This window comes from Lepus europaeus, chromosome 5 (genome assembly GCF_033115175.1).
Source record: "Lepus europaeus isolate LE1 chromosome 5, mLepTim1.pri, whole genome shotgun sequence".
Classification (NCBI taxonomy): Eukaryota; Metazoa; Chordata; class Mammalia; order Lagomorpha; family Leporidae; genus Lepus; species Lepus europaeus.
The window spans coordinates 152518368-152537506 of NC_084831.1; the positions used below are offsets into that span (position 1 = coordinate 152518368).

At 50.6% G+C, this 19139-nt stretch overlaps 1 protein-coding gene across 2 annotated transcripts in view; it reads right to left on the reverse strand.

The window, feature by feature from the left end:
* Positions 1 to 220: 220 nt before the first annotated feature.
* The window catches only part of FAM20B (FAM20B glycosaminoglycan xylosylkinase), a 40560-nt gene continuing 21641 nt past the window's right edge, over positions 221 to 19139 (reverse strand). Inside the window, exons 4-8 of one of the 2 annotated variants that reach the window (XM_062192959.1) lie at positions 16193 to 16302; positions 10576 to 10747; positions 10181 to 10372; positions 5448 to 5507; positions 221 to 891 (exon numbers count right to left, since the gene is read on the reverse strand). In XM_062192959.1, the coding sequence (XP_062048943.1) occupies positions 660 to 891; positions 5448 to 5507; positions 10181 to 10372; positions 10576 to 10747; positions 16193 to 16302 (766 nt within the window). In that variant the 3' untranslated portion in view covers positions 221 to 659. Of the gene's footprint in view, positions 892 to 5447; positions 5508 to 10180; positions 10373 to 10575; positions 10748 to 16180; positions 16303 to 19139 lie in introns of both variants that reach the window. The other variant, XM_062192958.1, reaches the window with a different exon arrangement.

Here is a 19139-nt window from a genome sequence, read left to right on the forward strand (position 1 = left end):
GAATCGCTTCCATCCTGGTTCTACCAAGTGGATCTCTCCTCCCCTTCCTAAATGACTGCTCAGTCACAGAAAGCTGACCACCCTCCTGCTTGTGCCTCCCCTCCGATTCTATCCAGTTCTACCCCTTCGACAGAGCATGCTGTTCTGGCTCGACAGAACCCAGGTTTTATTTGCCACCGCTCCATAGGAGGCAGTAAGCTTTCCAATTTGACTTGTTAAAAAAAAAAAAAAAAAAAAAAGATGCAAGAGATTGCAAAGTGTTTCCATGAAACCCACAGGCGTGGACACAGAACTGCCAAGGTCAAACTAACAACACACACTCCAATCCCAGAGCAGTTCCCGCATCCGCCTATCCCCACGCCACACCTCGGTTTGTCCTTTGCCACGGAGCGAGGACTGACCAGCGCTGAGGCCCACTGCTGGGCGGGGTGATGCAGGGGCCGGCAGGCGGTGACTCGGCCAGAAGCTCGCCGTGCTCCGCCCCCTGTGCTCTCTGCCGCCGCTTGTACTGCACAGATGCCACAGATGCCCAAGGCCACCCTGACCCCGGCACGGAACTTGCTGCTGGCCACGTCCAATCCGTCTCGGCCCACGTGGAATTGATTGTGCTCTTTCTCTATCTTTGTATAAAGAAGTTTCCACTTGTTTCGTGTGGAGGATTACAAGTGGGAGAGAGGCATCCTGTCTTCCACCAGCACAGTGTCCATGCCAAACTGGTCAGTGCACTGCTTCACGGTGGCCAAGATGCTGAGGAGCCGCTGGTCCATGGCGTCCAGGTGAGGCTCGGACAGCACTGGGGAGATGGGGTCGTGCGCCATGGCAGACTGTAAGGCAGACTTCAGCACGCCATTCTTCAGGTAGTTCAGTCTGTTCCAGGTGGAAACCCGAACGCTGGAACAAAGGTTCACGACACGTTACACAGACCTCACCTCAGATGGGCTAAAACAACAGAGAAATCTACGTAAAGTATTCTAAGTCAAACAAAACTGTTTTCAGCTACGTCTCTACTACGAGTAGCCACACTGCTACAGTTTGGTATTTGGGGGAGGAGGGTGATTAATCAGACACATATATACATATTTGCGCATGGTCACTGTAGTGTTATTTATGATGCAAAATGTGAAACTACCTGAGTGTGCAACAGTCAGTTGGCAAATACTTAAATTATAGTTCACCCACTCAAAGGAAGCCCGGGAAGCCGGTAATAACCGGTCTGAAGGGCAGATGTCGTGCACAGTAGTCACGCTGCCACGTAGAACGCTGCCGTCCGTATCCAAGTGCCTGGAAGAGTCTGCTACACCTTGACCCAGCTTCCTGCTAATGCACCTGGGAGGCAGCAGACGATGGCCCCAGCACTTAGGTCTCTGCCATCCACGAGAGGGACATGGAGGGAGCTGCTGGCTTCCAGCTGGCCCACCCCGGATGCTGCAGGCAGTCAGAAGTGAGCCAGCAGAGAGAAGAGCCCTTGGTCTCATTCTCTGTCACTCTGCCTTCCAAAAAAATATAAGTGAATAAACATTTTTAAAAACCAGTTTTGGAGCTAGCACTGTGGCATAGTGGGTAAAGCCACCGCCTGCGATGCCAGCATCTCATATGGGTACCAGGTCGAGTACTGGCTGCTTCACTTCTGATCCAGCTCCCTGCTAATGGTCTGGGAAAGCAGTAGAAGATGGCCCAAATGCTTGGACCCCTGCACCCCTGTGGGAGACCCAGATGGAACTCCTCACTCCTGGCTTCGGTCTGGTCCAGCCCTGGCAGTTTGGCCCATTTGGGAAGTAAACCAGCAGATGGAAGATCTCTCTCTCTCTCTAATTGTGTATGTGTGTGTGTGTGTGTGTCTTCCTTTCTCCGTAACTCTGCCTTTCAAATAAAATAAAATAAAGTTTTAAAAAAATTTAAAAAGACACACAGCACCCTGTTTTGAGGAGCAGGCACCAGCTAGTTCATGCTGAACTGTAACTGCCACTCCATGGTGTTAAGAGGTGTTGAGAGGTGGGATCTTAAGAGATGGTTAGGCCAGGAGGCTGGCTCTGCCCTCATAGGTGGAATTGGTGCTCCTGCGCCAAGGCCAGCTCAGTGCCCCCTGTGCTCGCTCTCTCGCTCGCTCTTTCTCTCTGCCTTTCTGCCTCCCACCTTGTGATGATGTAGCAGCAACGCCTTCATCAGACGCCAGCTCCTTGGTCCCGGACGTCCTGGCCTCCAGAACTGTGAGCCCGTACATTCCCGTTCATTTTAAATGACCCATTCTGGATATTCGGACAGAGGCACAAACACCAGCCATGGCCGTTGCTGGGGCACAGTGGGTTAGGCTGCCACCTGTGAAGCCAGCACCCCATACAGGCGCCAGTTCACGTCCCAGCTGCTCCACTTCCCATCCAGCTCCCTACTAATGCACCTGGGAAAGCAGCAGAAGATGGCACAAGCGTTTGGGCCACTGCCACCCATGAGAGAGACCTGGGTGAAGCTCCTGGCTCCTGACTTTGGTATGACCCAGCCCTGGCTTTTGTGGCCATTTGGGGAGTGAACCGGTGGACAGAGGATCTCTCCCTTTCTCTCTCTGTACTCTGCCTTTCAAATAAAAATAAGTGAATTTATATATATATATATATATATATAGATAGATAGATATACATATATATGTAGATATATATAGATAGATGTAGATATATATAGATAGATATATGTATATCTATATCTATATATCTATATATATATATAAACACCAACTGAAGGTAAAAAATCTCTTACCTTCCTGAGGGCTCTGTGGAAAGGACTAGGTATGCGGAAATGTCTGACTCTGCAAGAGGGAGCCTGTTCTGCAACTATCTAAGAAGTAAGGAAGGAGCCGGCGCTGTGGCGCAGCGGGTTAACACCCTGGCCTGCAGCGCTGGCTTCCCATATGGGTGCCGATTCGAGAACCGGCTGCTCCACTTTCCATCCAGCTCTCTGTTATGGCCTGGGAAAGCAGTAGAGAATGGCCCAAGTCCTTGGGCCCCTGCACACACGTGGGAGACCTGGAAGAAGCTCCTGGCTCCTGGCTTCAGATCAGCGCGGCTCCGGCTGTTGCGGCCAATTGGGGAGTGAACCAGAGGATGGAAGACCTCCCTCTCTCTCTGTCTCTCTCTCCCTCTCTCTGCCTCTCCTCTCTCTGTGTGACTCTGACATTCAAATAAATAAATCTTAAAAAAAAAAAAAAAAAAGGAAGATCCATCTTTGCATCAAGCATTCTGAAAACTGCTACAAAGCCCAGAACATCGGAGCTTCCTGTGTGACCGAGTTATTGCTTACTGCACATCAGCTCCAAATTCACTCTTACACAGACACTGCCTCACACAGACACTGCCACACACAGACACTGCCACACACAGACACTCTGCAAGAACAGAATTCCTCTAAGCACGTCCCCTCCTGAGCTTTCCAAGTAGAGGATGCTGGAGGGACACGACAAGAGGAAGGTGCAGAGAGCTTCCGGCCCCGACAGTAGGTCTGTGGTGTGGAGGCAGGTCATCCAGTGGAGCTCTTACCAGCCACAGTCCCAGGAGGTGCAGGCCCTGGGAGATCCTCAAGCCTCAGGGTGGCCTGGTAATAACATCCTACAGCCTTCTCAACAGGGAGATGCGAGCCTAAAAGGCCGTTTGCCCAGGCCGTACCCCAAGTCCCTCTGCAGAGCCCCAGGCAGCCTTGCCTGGAGCCCAGAGGATTCCGAGCGAGTACCTAAGCTCTCCGACCATGACAGTATCTGCTGAGTGACCGAACCCCACCTGCAAACTCCTCTTATCTTCTCCGTCCTGGGGACCAGACCCTACCTTCTCCACTGAGGCCCAGACTCTAGCCTCGGGTAATCCCCTTCACCCCTGGTTTTCTTTTCTTCTTCTTTTGTTTTTTCAAAGATTTTGTTTACTTATTTGAAAGGTGGAGTTTCAGGCAGAGAGAGAGAGAGAAAGATCTTCCATCTGCTGGTTCACTCCCCAAATGGCCACAGTGGCTGGAGCTGGTCTGATCCAAAGCCAAGAGCTTCTTCCGGGTTTCCCATGTGGGTGCAGGGGCCCAAGGACTTGGGCCATCTTCTACTGCTATCCCAGGCCATAGCAGAGAGCTGGATCGGAAGAGGAGCAGCCGGGGCTCAAACCGGTGCCCACATGGGATGCCAGCTCTGTAGGCGACGGCTTTACCCACTACACCACAGCGCCACTCCTCCTGGTTTTCTTTTAGACCCCTCTTAGGTTAGAATTTAGTAATTCTTTAGATATTAAACTTTCCTATATAATATGCTACGCCTCTTCTGTTTATTGATTGGACCAGACTGTTAACACTGACGATCAAAACAAAAACATTTTCCTTCAAAGATACACAGAATTATTTAATTGTATGTATCACTGCTTTCCAATATTAATGAGGACAATTAAGGGTTGCCTGGGTAAACTCTTAATTTCTTCAGAATTTTGCTGCTATCTTAAAAAGAAAAGAAACCCATTTCTAGGAGGGGAAGTCTCACGTGGTGTTCGTGGGAGTTGAACAGTCCTAAGTGGCGCTCCTGGCTTGCTTTGTTTTTCTGTGCACTCCAGAAAGGTGGGCCCCAGCTTTCCTGATGTGCATGTTTAAAAGTACAGTATGAGGGGCAGGAGTTCGGCACAGCACGGAAGATGCTGCGTGGGATGCCAGCATCTCCATCAGAGTGCCTTGTTCAGGTCCCGGTTCACGTTCCGGCTCCTCCCCTTCCAGTCTGGCCTCCTACTGACAAGCACCCTGAAGAGGCAGCTGACAGCCCCAGGACCTGGGTCCCTGACACCCAACTGGACACCTGAACGGAATTCCAGACTCCCTGCTTCGGCCTGGCCTGACCCCAGCTGTTGTGGGCATCTGGGGAGTGAACCAGTGGATGGAAGATCTCTCTGCCTCTCAAAGAATAATAAAATCAAATTAACTTTAAATTATATTTAAAAAATTCCACCGAGAATGATGGTCTGAGAAGCTGGTCCTTACAGCCTTCTTTATTTCATTTTCTTGACTTACTTTTCAATTTCTTTCTCTAATACGGACTTTAAAAAAATTAACTATTATACCTTGGGAAAAAGTTACTTTCGATTTAGACAATTTCAAACCAAGACGTGCAAATTCCAGGTGGTGTGTGATAGGTGAGAGGAAAACCAGATGCAGCAACCAAGGTCGCAGGTTTTACTGGAAGATTTTTTTTGGTAGGAAGATGGGGGATAATCAATGTTAAATCAAATATGGGTAAGTATTACCGAAAGATTACAAACTTCTACCCATACAGGATTCAACACTGCCTCTGGGCTGTGGTTCCCTGCCTCCGTCTCAGGGTCTCCAGGGGCTCTGGTTGGAGCAGGGTAAGAAGCAGTCCCAGCACCAGCAGGGTCTAAGGCCAAGGAAATGGCCGTGCGCTCCCCGAGCCTGGGCAGGCCCCGTATTTTCTGTGCATAACTTACATGCAGCACTGATAGAGAGGGGCAAGGATGCTTCTCTCATCCAGCGAAGGGTTCCCAAAGCTGAAAATTAAATCAAGACGCAGTCAGTCAGAGGGAAGTGCCAGTGCCCCCCTAGCAGCAACACAACAGCCAATTCTCTACCAAACCCAAACATGATCCTGGACAAAGTCAGGCTCTAGCAGCTCCAGAAACTTACAATCAGAAACACCAATCAGATTTAGAATCCCTCCAGCCGACACTGAAGCATCAAACAGCAAACCCCCTCCGCTTCCAGGACCCCTTGCCTGCCAACATACTGCAAGGTGCGCACTTCACCACGGTGGCCTGTGGCGTTCCCAGAGCAAGGGAGACCCTGAGGACCCCAAACCTGAACGGCCTCAGGGCAGGAGGACAACAAAGGTTTCCCTGCCAGCAGGGAGCTATTACTAGAAAAACAAGTCAGGCACGTTCTTCTCCTAAACTACCAATATCCCAGTCTCTAAAAGTAAGCTTTCAGACAAGATTCAACTTGGAAAAATCGCTCAGGGACCAGATACAAAAATGATCTCAGCGGTAATTCAGTCAGAATAGGAGAGCTGAAGTGGCTCCCGTTCTTTCCCTGGAAGCTCACCTTAGCAGCTAAGGACTCTGGGAGCCCTTGGTGCCACGCCGATGCTCCACTAAGAAAAGGCAAAGGCAAACGCCATGTCTGAATATTTGTGTCCCCAAAACATTAACATGCCGAGACCCAGTCACCTCACGGCAGTACTGGGAGTGGAGCCTTGGGAAGTGCGTACGTCACGACGGCAGACTCTCTGCCAGCATTAGAGCCTACAGAGGAGGCCAGAGGAAGCTTGTCCACCTTTTCCACCATGTGAGGACACGGAGAAGGCATGTTCATGAGAAACGGGCCCTCACTGGACACCGAGTCTGCCAGCGCCTTGTTCTTGGACTCAGGTCTCCAGAACTGCCTGCAGTTCGCCCACTGTTCAGAAATCACTGTCTGAGGTGCTCTGTTGTGGACCCGGCATGGACTAAAACAGTGACGATTCTGATACACACGTGGGACATCATGTGTACTGCAGCACATCGGATCTTCTTCTCTAAGAAAGATCCTTTTTCACAAGCAAAGTTGAAGGTTTTCAGGAACACACGCACTACTGTCCACCACCTGCTCTGCTGTGACAGGGTGGAGGGATGCTGCTGGAGCACAAGGTGCCTGAGGTTCAGTACAAGACGGTGGCACCTTCTGCGAGTGCTGCCCAAGCATTCTGTGCTGAGGAGCTGTCTCGGCTGATTCCGGGCAGCCAAGGTTGACACAGGGCCTTCTGCCTGGCCAGTTTGGGGCACTAAGGAATCACTATTTAGCAAACACTTATTAAGAACAGCAAAACATGTGATAATGAATTGGCCACCACGTAGAATGCAGAAGACAAAATGGAAACACGATGTGCTCTCCAAATAGCTCAGGCTTAAATAAACAAGGATATTCTATTTATTCAAAAATAAATCAAGTTCTGGGGTTGGTACTATAGCGTAGAAGGTTTGACCTTATGCAGTGCCAGCATCCCCTAAGGGTGCCAATTTGAGTACCGGCTGCTCCACTTCCAATCTCTGTTAATGGCCTGCAAAAGCAGTGGAGGATAGTCCAAGTCCTTGGGCCCCTGCACCCATGTGGGAGACCTGGAAGAAACTCCTGGCTCTGTCCTGGCCCAGCCCTAGCCACTGCAGCCATTTGGGAAGTAAACCAGTGGATGGAAGATCTCTCTCTCTCTCCCTCTGCCTTTCAAATAAATAAATCTTAAAAAAAAAAAAAAGTCTGTCTTATTTAAGATAAAAGCAGTTTGTCTTTATATGTAATCAGTAAGTGCCCACTCTTCTTTCCAAGGGTAGCAGAAGTCTTGGTCTAACCTGCCATAAAACTAGCAAAACATCCTATCAAGTGAATTAACATTTAAAAATGGACAGAATAGATTTAACTGGAAAACAGTTTCATGTTCTACTAAATCTGTACTTGTCAAGATTCTAAACATCATGGCTAAGAAAGAATGATGACTGTCGTGACAAATTAAAAACCCAGGTTTCCAGTCGTCTCTGAAGAGGACAAGTTCTACATTTTTCAAAGTCCTGAGACCCTTGCGGAGAGAGGAAAGGACTCCCGGGGAGAAGGAAGGCCGCCTCTTCTCGGCTGCGCCCTGGTGCCGTCCGTGACCTCCCAGAACGTGTCCTCACACAGAGGGCCGTCCGTGACCTCCCAGAATGTGTCCTCACACAGAGGGCCGTCCGTGACCTCCCAGAACGTGTCCTCACACAGAGCCGTCCGTGACCTCCCAGAACGTGTCCTCACACACAGAGCCGTCCGTGACCTCCCAGAACGTGTCCTCACACAGAGCCGTCCGTGACCTCCCAGAATGTGTCCTCACACAGAGGGCCGTCCGTGACCTCCCAGAACGTGTCCTCACACAGAGAGCCGTCCGTGACCTCCCAGAATGTGTCCTCACACAGAGCCGTCCGTGACCTCCCAGAACGTGTCCTCACGCAGAGGGCCGTCCGTGACCTCCCAGAACGTGTCCTCACACAGAGGGCCGTCCGTGACCTCCCAGAACGTGTCCTCACACAGAGGGCCGTCCGTGACCTCCCAGAACGTGTCCTCACACAGAGGGCCGTCCGTGACCTCCCAGAACGTGTCCTCACACAGAGCCGTCCGTGACCTCCCAGATTGTGTCCTCACACAGAGCCGTCCGTGACCTCCCAGAACGTGTCCTCACACAGAGCCGTCCGTGACCTCCCAGAACGTGTCCTCACACAGAGCCGTCCGTGACCTCCCAGAACGTGTCCTCACACAGAGCCGTCCGTGACCTCCCAGAACGTGTCCTCACACACACACAGAGCCGTCCGTGACCTCCCAGAACGTGTCCTCACACAGAGGGCCGTCCGTGACCTCCCAGAATGTGTCCTCACACAGAGGGCCGTCCATGACCTCCCAGAACGTGTCCTCACACAGAGGGCAGTCCGTGACCTCCCAGAACGTGTCCTCACACAGAGCCGTCCGTGACCTCCCAGAACGTGTCCTCACACAGAGCCGTCCGTGACCTCCCAGAACGTGTCCTCACACAGAGCCGTCCGTGACCTCCCAGAACGTGTCCTCACACAGAGCCGTCCGTGACCTCCCAGAACGTGTCCTCACACAGAGGGCCATCCGTGACCTCCCAGAACGTGTCCTCACACAGAGCCGTCCGTGACCTCCCAGAATGTGTCCTCACACAGAGGGCCGTCCGTGACCTCCCAGAACGTGTCCTCACACACACACAGAGCCGTCCGTGACCTCCCAGAACGTGTCCTCACACAGAGCCGTCCGTGACCTCCCAGAACGTGTCCTCACACAGAGCCGTCCGTGACCTCCCAGAACGTGTCCTCACACACACACAGAGCCGTCCGTGACCTCCCAGAACGTGTCCTCACACAGAGGGCCGTCCGTGACCTCCCAGAATGTGTCCTCACACAGAGGGCCGTCCATGACCTCCCAGAACGTGTCCTCACACAGAGGGCAGTCCGTGACCTCCCAGAACGTGTCCTCACACAGAGCCGTCCGTGACCTCCCAGAACGTGTCCTCACACAGAGCCGTCCGTGACCTCCCAGAACGTGTCCTCACACAGAGGGCAGTCCGTGACCTCCCAGAACGTGTCCTCACACACACACAGAGCCGTCCGTGACCTCCCAGAATGTGTCCTCACGCAGAGGGCAGTCCGTGACCTCCCAGAACGTGTACTCACACAGAGCCGTCCGTGACCTCCCAGAACGTGTCCTCACACAGAGGGCCGTCCGTCACCTCCCAGAACGTGTCCTCACACACACACAGAGGGCCGTCCGTCACCTCCCAGAACGTGTCCTCACACACACACAGAGGGCCGTCCGTCACCTCCCAGAATGTGTCCTCACACAGAGAGCCATCCGTGACCTCCCAGAACGTGTCCTCACACACACACAGAGGGCCGTCCGTGTCCTCCCAGAACGTGTCCTCACACAGAGCCGTCCGTGACCTCCCAGAACGTGTCCTCACACAGAGCCGTCCGTGACCTCCCAGAATGTGTCCTCACACAGAGGGCCGTCCGTGACCTCCCAGAATGTGTCCTCACATAGAGGGCCGTCCATGACCTCCCAGAACGTGTCCTCACGCAGAGGGCAGTCCGTGACCTCCCAGAACGTGTCCTCACACAGAGGGCCGTCCGTGACCTCCCAGAACGTGTCCTCACACAGAGCCGTCCGTGACCTCCCAGAACGTGTCCTCACACAGAGGGCCGTCCGTGACCTCCCAGAACGTGTCCTCACGCAGAGGGCAGTCCGTGACCTCCCAGAACGTGTCCTCACACAGAGGGCCATCCGTGACCTCCCAGAACGTGTCCTCACATAGAGCCGTCCGTGACCTCCCAGAATGTGTCCTCACACAGAGCCGTCTGTGACCTTCCAGAACGTGTCCTCACACACACACAGAGGGCCGTCCGTGACCGCCCAGAACGTGTCCTCACACAGAGCCGTCCGTGACCTCCCAGAACGTGTCCTCACACAGAGCCGTCCGTGACCTCCCAGAATGTGTCCTCACACAGAGGGCCGTCCGTGACCTCCCAGAGCGTGTCCTCACATAGAGGGCTGTCCGTGACCTCCTAGAACGTGTCCTCACACAGAGAGCCACCGTGACCTCCCAGAACGTGTCCTCAGAGAGCCCCACCTGCCAAGGCGGCGCCGCCGGCCTTACCTTTTGGCATTGTCGAGAAGGATAAGCATACTAGCGCCCTCGTCGTCCTGAAAGCTCTCGTAGTGATGGCGGTCGGCATTGCCAATCAGGTAATCAAAGATGGCTGTGTCAATGATGTCCAGGAGGCGCGGGCCAGAGTCGTAAGGGGACGTCTTCTTCACAGCATCACAGTAGCTCTCATCGTATTCCCACCTGGAGGCCAGCGGCACCAACAGCGTGACTGAGTGCCCACGTTTTACCTGGCACTGTTACAAGGCCAAGATACAGCCCCTGCCCAGTGAGTCTGGCCCCACCCTGCCCTTCTTTTCATTCCTGCACGGAGCTTCGGGCTCCCATAGGCTTGGCACCTGGCCTGGCTCTGGGGAGGGTTAAGAAGTGGCTCACGGCAGCATTACCTGGCCAATTTGCCTTCTCGATAGGTTCTGCCCCATGGGTGTCTGTGTTTCTGCAGAGGCCACACGTCCGGAAGCCACAGGGTCACAGACCCTTCCATCATGTCTCCGTCGGCACAGGCTGGCTCAGTTTCTCGGCAGTAGTAACACTTCCCATAGAAACAAGTATTGTTCCCTGAAGGACGAAAAGACACGTTCAAGGAACAAAGGCGATTCCCAAATTCTCCCCAAGCACTCTAGAGGAGAGCAGCTACGTAAACAGGGACTGCGAGAACAAAGATCTTCAACTTCATCATATCTCTAACAGTTACTCTCCTGTACAGGTGATGAAGTACACGTTGAAAACCTGTAAGAAGTGCCAACGAGTCATATTCTAAGAAGTACACCCCCTTTTCCTTCTGTGTCCTTGTGTCCTCGTCTTCCTTTACAATGCTGATTCTGGTCAGAACGTCCAGGGTGGGGGGGGATGAGGCCCGTACTGCTGCTTTTCCCAGGCCATTAGAAGGGGGCTGGGTCAGAAGTGCGGCAGCCAGAACTTTAACCCAGTGCCCTATGGGAAGCCAGCGTGGCGGACGGCACCTTAACCCGTTACACCGCAATGCCGGCCTGGGAGATACGGACATTTTAAGAAAGCCTTAGACAGTAATGAGACAGTCACACCTGTAACCTGCTCTCAAACGGCTCAGCGGTGTTACCGGGGAGGGAGCTGCAGGCCTCTGGAGACTGGTAAATTTAAATGACTTCAAAATAGAAAAAATTTTAAGTAAAAAATATTAAATGATAAATAATGCTTCTGTTTGTCCCCCTACCCCTGTGAAATAGTCATCAGATAAGCTAACTCCCTGTACCTAGAATATCCCACACACTCCTTAGTGCTATTTGTCCCCCTATCCCTGTGAAATACAGTCATCAGATAAGCTAACTCCCTGTACCTAAGATATCTCACACACTCCTCTAGTGACTGCTTTATATTCTTATGAGTGGGTTCCTTCAGAAAACTAGCAAGATTCCAACTTATTCCTATTTCCAGCCTCTGGCGCAGTACACAATCAACAGAACCTAACCAACCACACGGCTACTCACAGAGCTGATCACCCCACTTTTCTTCACTGTAGCAACTCTCTTAGATCAAGAACTGAACTAGCCGAAAGATATACACATTTATAATGTTTACATTCATCAAAATATAACATTATAAATTTTATCCGATGCCACCAAAATAATGGAAGATCTTTTAGAATGTAACTAGACAGAATTTTTTTGGAAAGGCAAACAGGAGAAAGAGAGAGAGATGTCTCTCATCTGCTGGCTCACTCCCACAAATGCCTGCGTGGGAGATATTGAAGAAACTTCTGGCTCCTGTCTTCGGATCGGCCCAGCTCCAGCCTTTTGGTTTCTGCCGTGGGTGCAGGGGCCCAAGCACTTGGGTCATCTTCCACTGCTTTCCCAGGAGCATTAGCAGAGAGCTGGATCAGAAGTGGAGCAGCTGGGACTGGAACCAGAGCCTGTATGAGATGCGGGTGTACAGGCTGTGGCTTAACCTGCTGTGTCACAGAGCCACCCTTCATGCGCTCTTGGCTATGGTCTCCTGAGCAGGTCCCGCTCTGCCCCCACTTCCATCACCTCGCTCATGTCTGTTCCCCACCTGTGGCAGCGTTAACTCGGGCCTGAGAACTGAACAGAAATAAAGCTGCTTCTTTATTTTCAATAACCTTAACCTGAAATTTAACACTCTTTTCCATCAGAATGGCAGGGAACAGACTACAGTATTAGCATTGCCTGTGACTGCCATCAAAGGAAGTCACAGATATTTCATACTTTATTATTATAATTATTTGCAGATATCCCTAAATACCTAACTTATAATTCTTTTTTTTTTTTTTTGAAAAAAGATGTATTTATTTATTTGAACTACAGTTACAAAAGGAGAGAAGGAGAGTCAAAGAGAGAGATCTTCCATCTACTAGTTCACTCCCCAGATGGCTACAATGACTGGGGCTGGGCCAGGCTGAAGCCAAGAGCCAAGAGCTTCTTCTGGGTCTCCCACATGGGTGCAGGGACCCAAGCACTCGCACCATCCTCCACTGTTTTCCCAAGTGCATTAGCAGGGGGGAGCTGGATCAGAAGTGGAACAGCCAGAACTCAAACTGGTGCCATATGGGATGCTGGCACTGCAGGCTGTGGCTTAAGCTGTTGTGCCACGACGCCAGCCGTCTAACTTATACTTCTAGTCTGAAATTATCCAGATCTCTGCTAGAACTTACTTAATGTGTGAAGTAACAAAGCACATGTTATTATATCATAAATTTCCCTTTTCCAAATTCTGATAAGGAAAGTATATAACATTATTGGCTTCATTTCATTTTATGTATTTAAAAACATTATTTTGAGAAAGGCTCCATAAGCTTACCCAGACTGCCAAAGTAGTCTATAGCACAAACAATGCTGAGCCCAAGCCTAGAACGTTCACTTCCATCAGGGACTGCGACCCTCCCTTTGAGACTGGATTAACATATCTGAAAATATTCACATCACTTTCACCAGTGAAGCCCTCACCACTCTAGTGTCTGGCTCCCCCATTAGACAAAATCCCTTGAGGACAGGAAGGTCAGTCAGCACCTAGTTCACAGCCTGGGATACAGAAGTGAAACCAACTTGTGTTGAATAAATGACTATATATCAAAGAACATAAGCAGATGAAAAATTGGGGGCCTTAGAATCTGGGTTTGAGCCCTGGCTCACAGTTAGCAGCTCTGTGACTCCGGGAAGCTCCTTTAACTTTTCAAAGCCTCCTTTCTCAGGTATATGAAATGTGGGTAATACCTCCCTTACGCATTACTAACAAGAGGATCAATTAAGATAACAATGTGGAAGTGCTTTGTTAAGTTCAAGGGCTACGTATCATTATACCAAATTACTTAGTTTAAAAACTTTTTTAAAATGTGGGGCCGGCACTGTGGCATAGTGGGTAAAGCTGCCGCCTGCAGTGCCGGCATCCCATATGGGCGCTGGTTCAAGTCCTAGCTGCTCTACTTCCGATCCAGCTCTCTGCTGTGGCCCAGGAAGGCAGTGGAGGATGGCCCAAGTCCTTGGACTCCTGCACCCACATGGGAGACCCGGAAGAAGCTCCTGGCTCCTGGCTTCGGATCAGCATAGCTCTGGCTGTTGCGGCCAGCTGGGGAGTGAACCAGTGGATAGAAGACTTCTCTCTTTCTGCCTTTGCCTCTGCCTCTCTTTTCTAAGAGAATACTATTCCTTTCAAATAAATAAATAAATATTTTTAAAAATTTTAAAAAATGTATAAGGGGCTGCTGTTGTGGCAAAGCAGGTTAAGCTGCTGCCTGAGGCACTGGCATCCCATATGGGTGCCAGTTCCAGTCCCGGGTACTCTGCTTCCGATCCAGCTCCCTGCTAACGCACCTGGGAAAGCAGTGGAAGATGGCACAAATGCTTGGGCCCCTGCACCCATGTGGGAGACCGGGAAGAAGCTCCTGGCTTTGGCCTGGCCCAGCCCTGGCTGCTGAGGCCATTTGGGGAGTGAGCCAGAGGAAGGAGGTTCTCTCTCTGCCTCTGCCACACCTTCTCTGTAATCTGCCTTTCAAATAAGTAATTTTTAAAAAAGTATCAAGAAAATGAGAAGACAAGTCACAGAGTGGGAGAAAGTGTTTGCAAAAGACACATCTGACAAAGGACTATCACCCTAAATATGCCAAGAACTCTGAAATTCGAACAATCGGGGCGGGCGTTTGGTCTGTTATGAAATTGACTGGGATGTCTGCATCCCACGCCGGAGTCCCTGCTTCACTACCCGCCCCAGCTTCCTGGTAATGTGCACCCTGGGAGGCGGCAGGGACGGCTCAGTGGTTGGGTCTCTGCCTCGCACATGGTGATCTGCATCGAGCTCTTGCCTCCAGCTATGGCTTGGCTCGGCCTGGCTAGTACAGACATTGGGGGAGCCCTCTGTCTGCCTCTCAAAAGAAAACCAGAAAAAAATTAAAGAAATAAAAAAAACCAAACTCAACAGTAAGAAAACTGGCAACCTGAAGATTTTTAGGGCAGTGAAAATAGTCTGTGATACTATAATGAAGTATACCTGCCGTTATGTATCTGAGCACACGCACAGGAATGTGCAACATTGAGTGAACCCAAACTCAACTGTAGAGTTTGGGTGACTATGATCCGTCTCAGTTAACGACGACACCACTCTGATGTGGGCTGTTGATAACGGGGGGGGGCCAGGCCTGTGTGGGGACAGGAGGCATTTGGGAAATTCCTGCACTTTCCTTCAATTTTGCTGTGAATCTAGAAAAACAGAGCACCACCACCACCAAAGGTTGCACTGGTATTTATCATTAACAGAAACCTCACTTCCAGCCAAACCTCTCCACCCGCCTATGCTGGAGGAGTACCCAGAAACCGGTCCTCCCCCAATGCACCGACCTGTGTGACTCTCAGACCTTCCTACCTGGCTCCCTTTACTACTGCCTATCATTCCGCCCAGCGTCCTCCCTCTCTGCTGCCTGGGTAACTTGTTCTGATTCCTCGATATTTAGCCCAAGTGCTAAGAACTTCCTCTACAAACATTTCTCTGGCCTCTCTGTGCCCTACACTTTACACAGGGTACGAGAGTGAACTTTCTGGAAGTCCTTGAAGAGCAGGGACCCTGCCTTGTTCTTCCTGTTTTCTCTCCCGCCCTTCCCTCCCTCCATCCCATCACCTGCCAGAAACTCAAGGCTGCCAAGCATAAAACTGAACAACCGAAGGTGACTGAAAAAATAACAGAGACACCGTATGCCTCTGGTTATCTGTAAGAAAGGCACGGCCTGAGCACTGCAAGTTTAAATTCTGAATGCTGAATCCCACACAAGTCCTTTAAATATTCAGTTTTACCCCATTCTAAATGTAAATCCTTTCACTCTAGCAGAAAGCAAGGTGAAGTTCACCTTGCAATGTCTGTTTCGACAGTCACACCACCATGTACAGCGCTGTGTCACTGAAAATGAGTCACTATGAAAAGGCTGAGACAAGGGACCACAGGATCCCTGCATTCTTCTCATGCCTGTGAGGAGAACAGGACCGAGGAGTTCGGGTCAGGTCCCTTATCTCAGAGGGGATCATGGAAAACAGAGGCCAGAGGCACCATGGCCAGTCTGCGCAGTGAGCTACGGGCTGGCCCCTGCAGAGGTGAGAGGCACTGCAGATCTTCCAGGCCCAGTGCGCGGCTACAGGGGAATCTCTGACCCTTTTACAGAACTGCCTTAGGGTTTCCTCAGTTCTCAGAAGACAGGAAGACAGTTCCAAGAAAGCACACTTGTATAAAAAAGTCCCCAGGAAAATGAACGGTATGCGAGACAGCAACTGATTTCGGCCAAGTTCTGAGTCTGGGGATTAGCAGAAGGGGCCAGCAGAAGGCAATGCAGTGCCAGCCTGCTTGCCCTGGCAGCCACTGACTTTCCAGGCCAACAGAGTGCGCGCCGGGAAACCTGCTCTGCCCTTCCCTCTACCTCTACAGCCACTTCCCTCTGCAACCTGGACCCTCAAAGTCAGAAGCCAGCTAGTCAGTGAGGGCCTCCCCCCTCCCCCGGCGGTGAACTGCTCCCCAGCTAACCTGTAACCTCACCTGCAGTGAGGAAGGTGCTCAGCAGCTGCTCCGTGGCCACAGGCTTGATCTCTGTCCGCAGATTGACAAACCTGCCAACCACCAACGGCGCTCGGCGGAAACCCAGGATCCTGGATGGAAGGTTGAAAACAAGGGGAAAATCTCCAGGGATATATTTTAAGCAACAGTCTCAAAATTATGGTTAATCATTTAAAACGTGTACAGGTATTGCAGCAAGGCAAGTAAACGTCATTTCTTAGAGGTGCAACCATTTAGGAGTTCAACGTTAGGATGTGGAAAATCCACCGTGCACGTCAGCAGAAACAATGAAGCAAATCTGGCAAAACAGGAACCACTGTTAAATCTAGGAATCGGGCACATGGGCTCACTGTACTATTCTCTCCACTTTCATTAGACATTTTCATAATATAAATGAAAAAATCAATATTAACAAAGCATTAGAAAAAATGGGCCTCAACACAAACACGGGTTCGCAGCTCTGCACAAAACAGCACACTACACAATGACACAGACTGATCTGAAGGAAGAAACCCTCGGTGTGACTTAAAAACACACACATTTGAAGATTGGTCTCTCACTCTAATGGTTTGAAAGCACTACCTCACAGTTACAAACGATCACTTTTAAATGAATTTTCATGGCTAAAAAATACACACAGAAGAAAATTTGGAGGGCCAGAGTCTGGAACACCCAGAAAATTTATAGTGAAGAAATAAAGATCATCTATAACCACACAGAAATAACTGCTGGCATCTGGCATATAAGCATTTTTTAAAAAATTTAGTTATTGGCTGGAACTGTGGCGTAGCAGGTAAAGCTGCATTCCATATGGGAGCTGGTTCGGGACCCGGCTGCTCCACTTCCGATCCAGCTCTCTGCTGTGGCCTGGGAAAGCAGTGGAAGATGGCCCAGGTACTTAGGACCCTGCATCTGCGTGGGAGACCTGGATGAGTCTCCTGACTCCTGGTTTCGGATCAGCACAGCTCTGGCTGTTGCGGCCAACTGGGGAATGAACCAGTGGATGGAAGACCTCTCTCTCTCTCTCTTTTAAAAAATTTATTTATTTGAAAATCAGAGCTACAACAAGAGAGAGAGAGAGACAGATCTTCCATTTGCTGGTTCACTTCCCAGATGGCTGCAAGAGCCAGGGCTGGGCTAGGCCAAAGCCAGGAGCCAGGAGCCAGGCACCAGGTGCCAAGAGCTTCATCCAGGTCTCCTTCATAGGTACATGGGCCCCAAGCACCTGGGCATTCTCTGCTGCTTTCCCAGACACAACAGCAGAGAGCTGGATAGGAAGTGGAGCAACTGGGACACAAAATGGTACCCATAGCAGATGCCGGCATCATAGGTGACTGCTCAGGCCACGACACTGGCCCCCAGGAAGTCTTTAAAGATGGCTATCTTGCAGAGCAGTGCTCCATATCAGAGTACCTGGGTTCAATGCCAGCCTCCGGCCCCTGACTCTAGCTACCTACTAAGTGCAGACACTCAGAGGCAGCAGTAACGGCTCAGTAGGGTTCCTGCCCCCAAGTGGGAGACCTGGATTGGGTTCCCAGCTCCCAGTGTAGCCCAGCCATCATGGGCATCTGGAGTAAACTAGTAAACTAGTGGGTGCAAGCTCTGTTCTCTCTCTTTGCCTCTCAATAAATAAATAAAAATTTTTAACAAAATGAAAACGACCATGTAGTAAGTTATCCATTGCTTATAGCTGCTGATTCTGCCCTACACCTAACTGCAGCAAAGCCACACTAGCAAGGAAATCAATAGATCTGTCAAAACAACATAAAAATTGAGAGAGAAACCCCACAAGAGAAGGGGATTAAGTCTGACTGTAATAAAGAACAACCCAGAGCAGCAAAGTGTCAGGGACCACGGATGGAAAACAATGTTGAGGGGCTGGCGCTGTGGCATAGCAGGTAAAGCTGCCGCCTGTAGCGCCGGCATCCCAAACGGGTGCCGGTTCATGTCCTGGCTGTTCCACTTCCATCCAGCTCTCTGCTGTGGCCTGGGAAAGCAGCAGAAGATGGCCCAAGCCCTTGGGCCCCTGCACCCACGTGGGAGACTCAGAAGAAGCTCCTGGCTCCTGGCTTCGGATCAGAGCAGCTGCGGCCGTTGCGGCCATCTGGGGAGTAAACCATCTGAGGGAAGACCTCTCTCTTTCTCTCTCTCTCTCTGCCTCTCCTTCTCTCTCTGTGTAACTCTGACTTTCAAATAAATAAATAAATCTTAAAAAAAAAGAAAAAGAATGTTGAGAAGTATTTTTTCTCCCTGCTGACTACTGCTAGGTCAAAGAACAGTCACTTGAGCGCTGAGAGTCAGTGTTATGGTGGCACCTGAGCCCAGCTACAGTGGCAGTTAACAAATGAGGGAGGGGGACTGGCTGGAGGGTGTCATACTTGGAGGGAGGGAGGGAGGGAGGGACTTCTCAGTACCAGACCTCTGAAGCTCAAGTCATAAGCACTACGTAATTCACATCACAAGTAATTATTTTTGTATAAAGAATACTTCACTCTATAGTTAGCCACAGGTGTTCTGCTATGTAGAGCTAAAGTTTGCCAGCAACTGAGGAAATATAAAATAACAACTGGATAGCATTTACATATATTATGCTAACAAAAACTAGAGTGTTGGATACTATAAAAAACTGAGCTAGAAATGGAAAAATCAGGATCTTCATGTCCAAGTGGTGTCCAACAAACTGAAAACAGGATAGGGTTGAGGCTGAAGAAAATAGGCAAACAGGAACCAAGGTCTCGGAAAGCCTGGTTCCAGTCACTGAGGGCAGGGCTTTTCCAAGGTATGAAGAGGCAGCAAAAATCCATGGCACTGTAAGGCCAAGACACTGCTCAGGACACCAGCAACCCCCACCAGAGTTCCTGGGAGCCCTAACTCTGTCTGGCCCCAGCGCCCTCCTGAGCCGTACCCCGGCAAGCAGCAGGTGATGGCA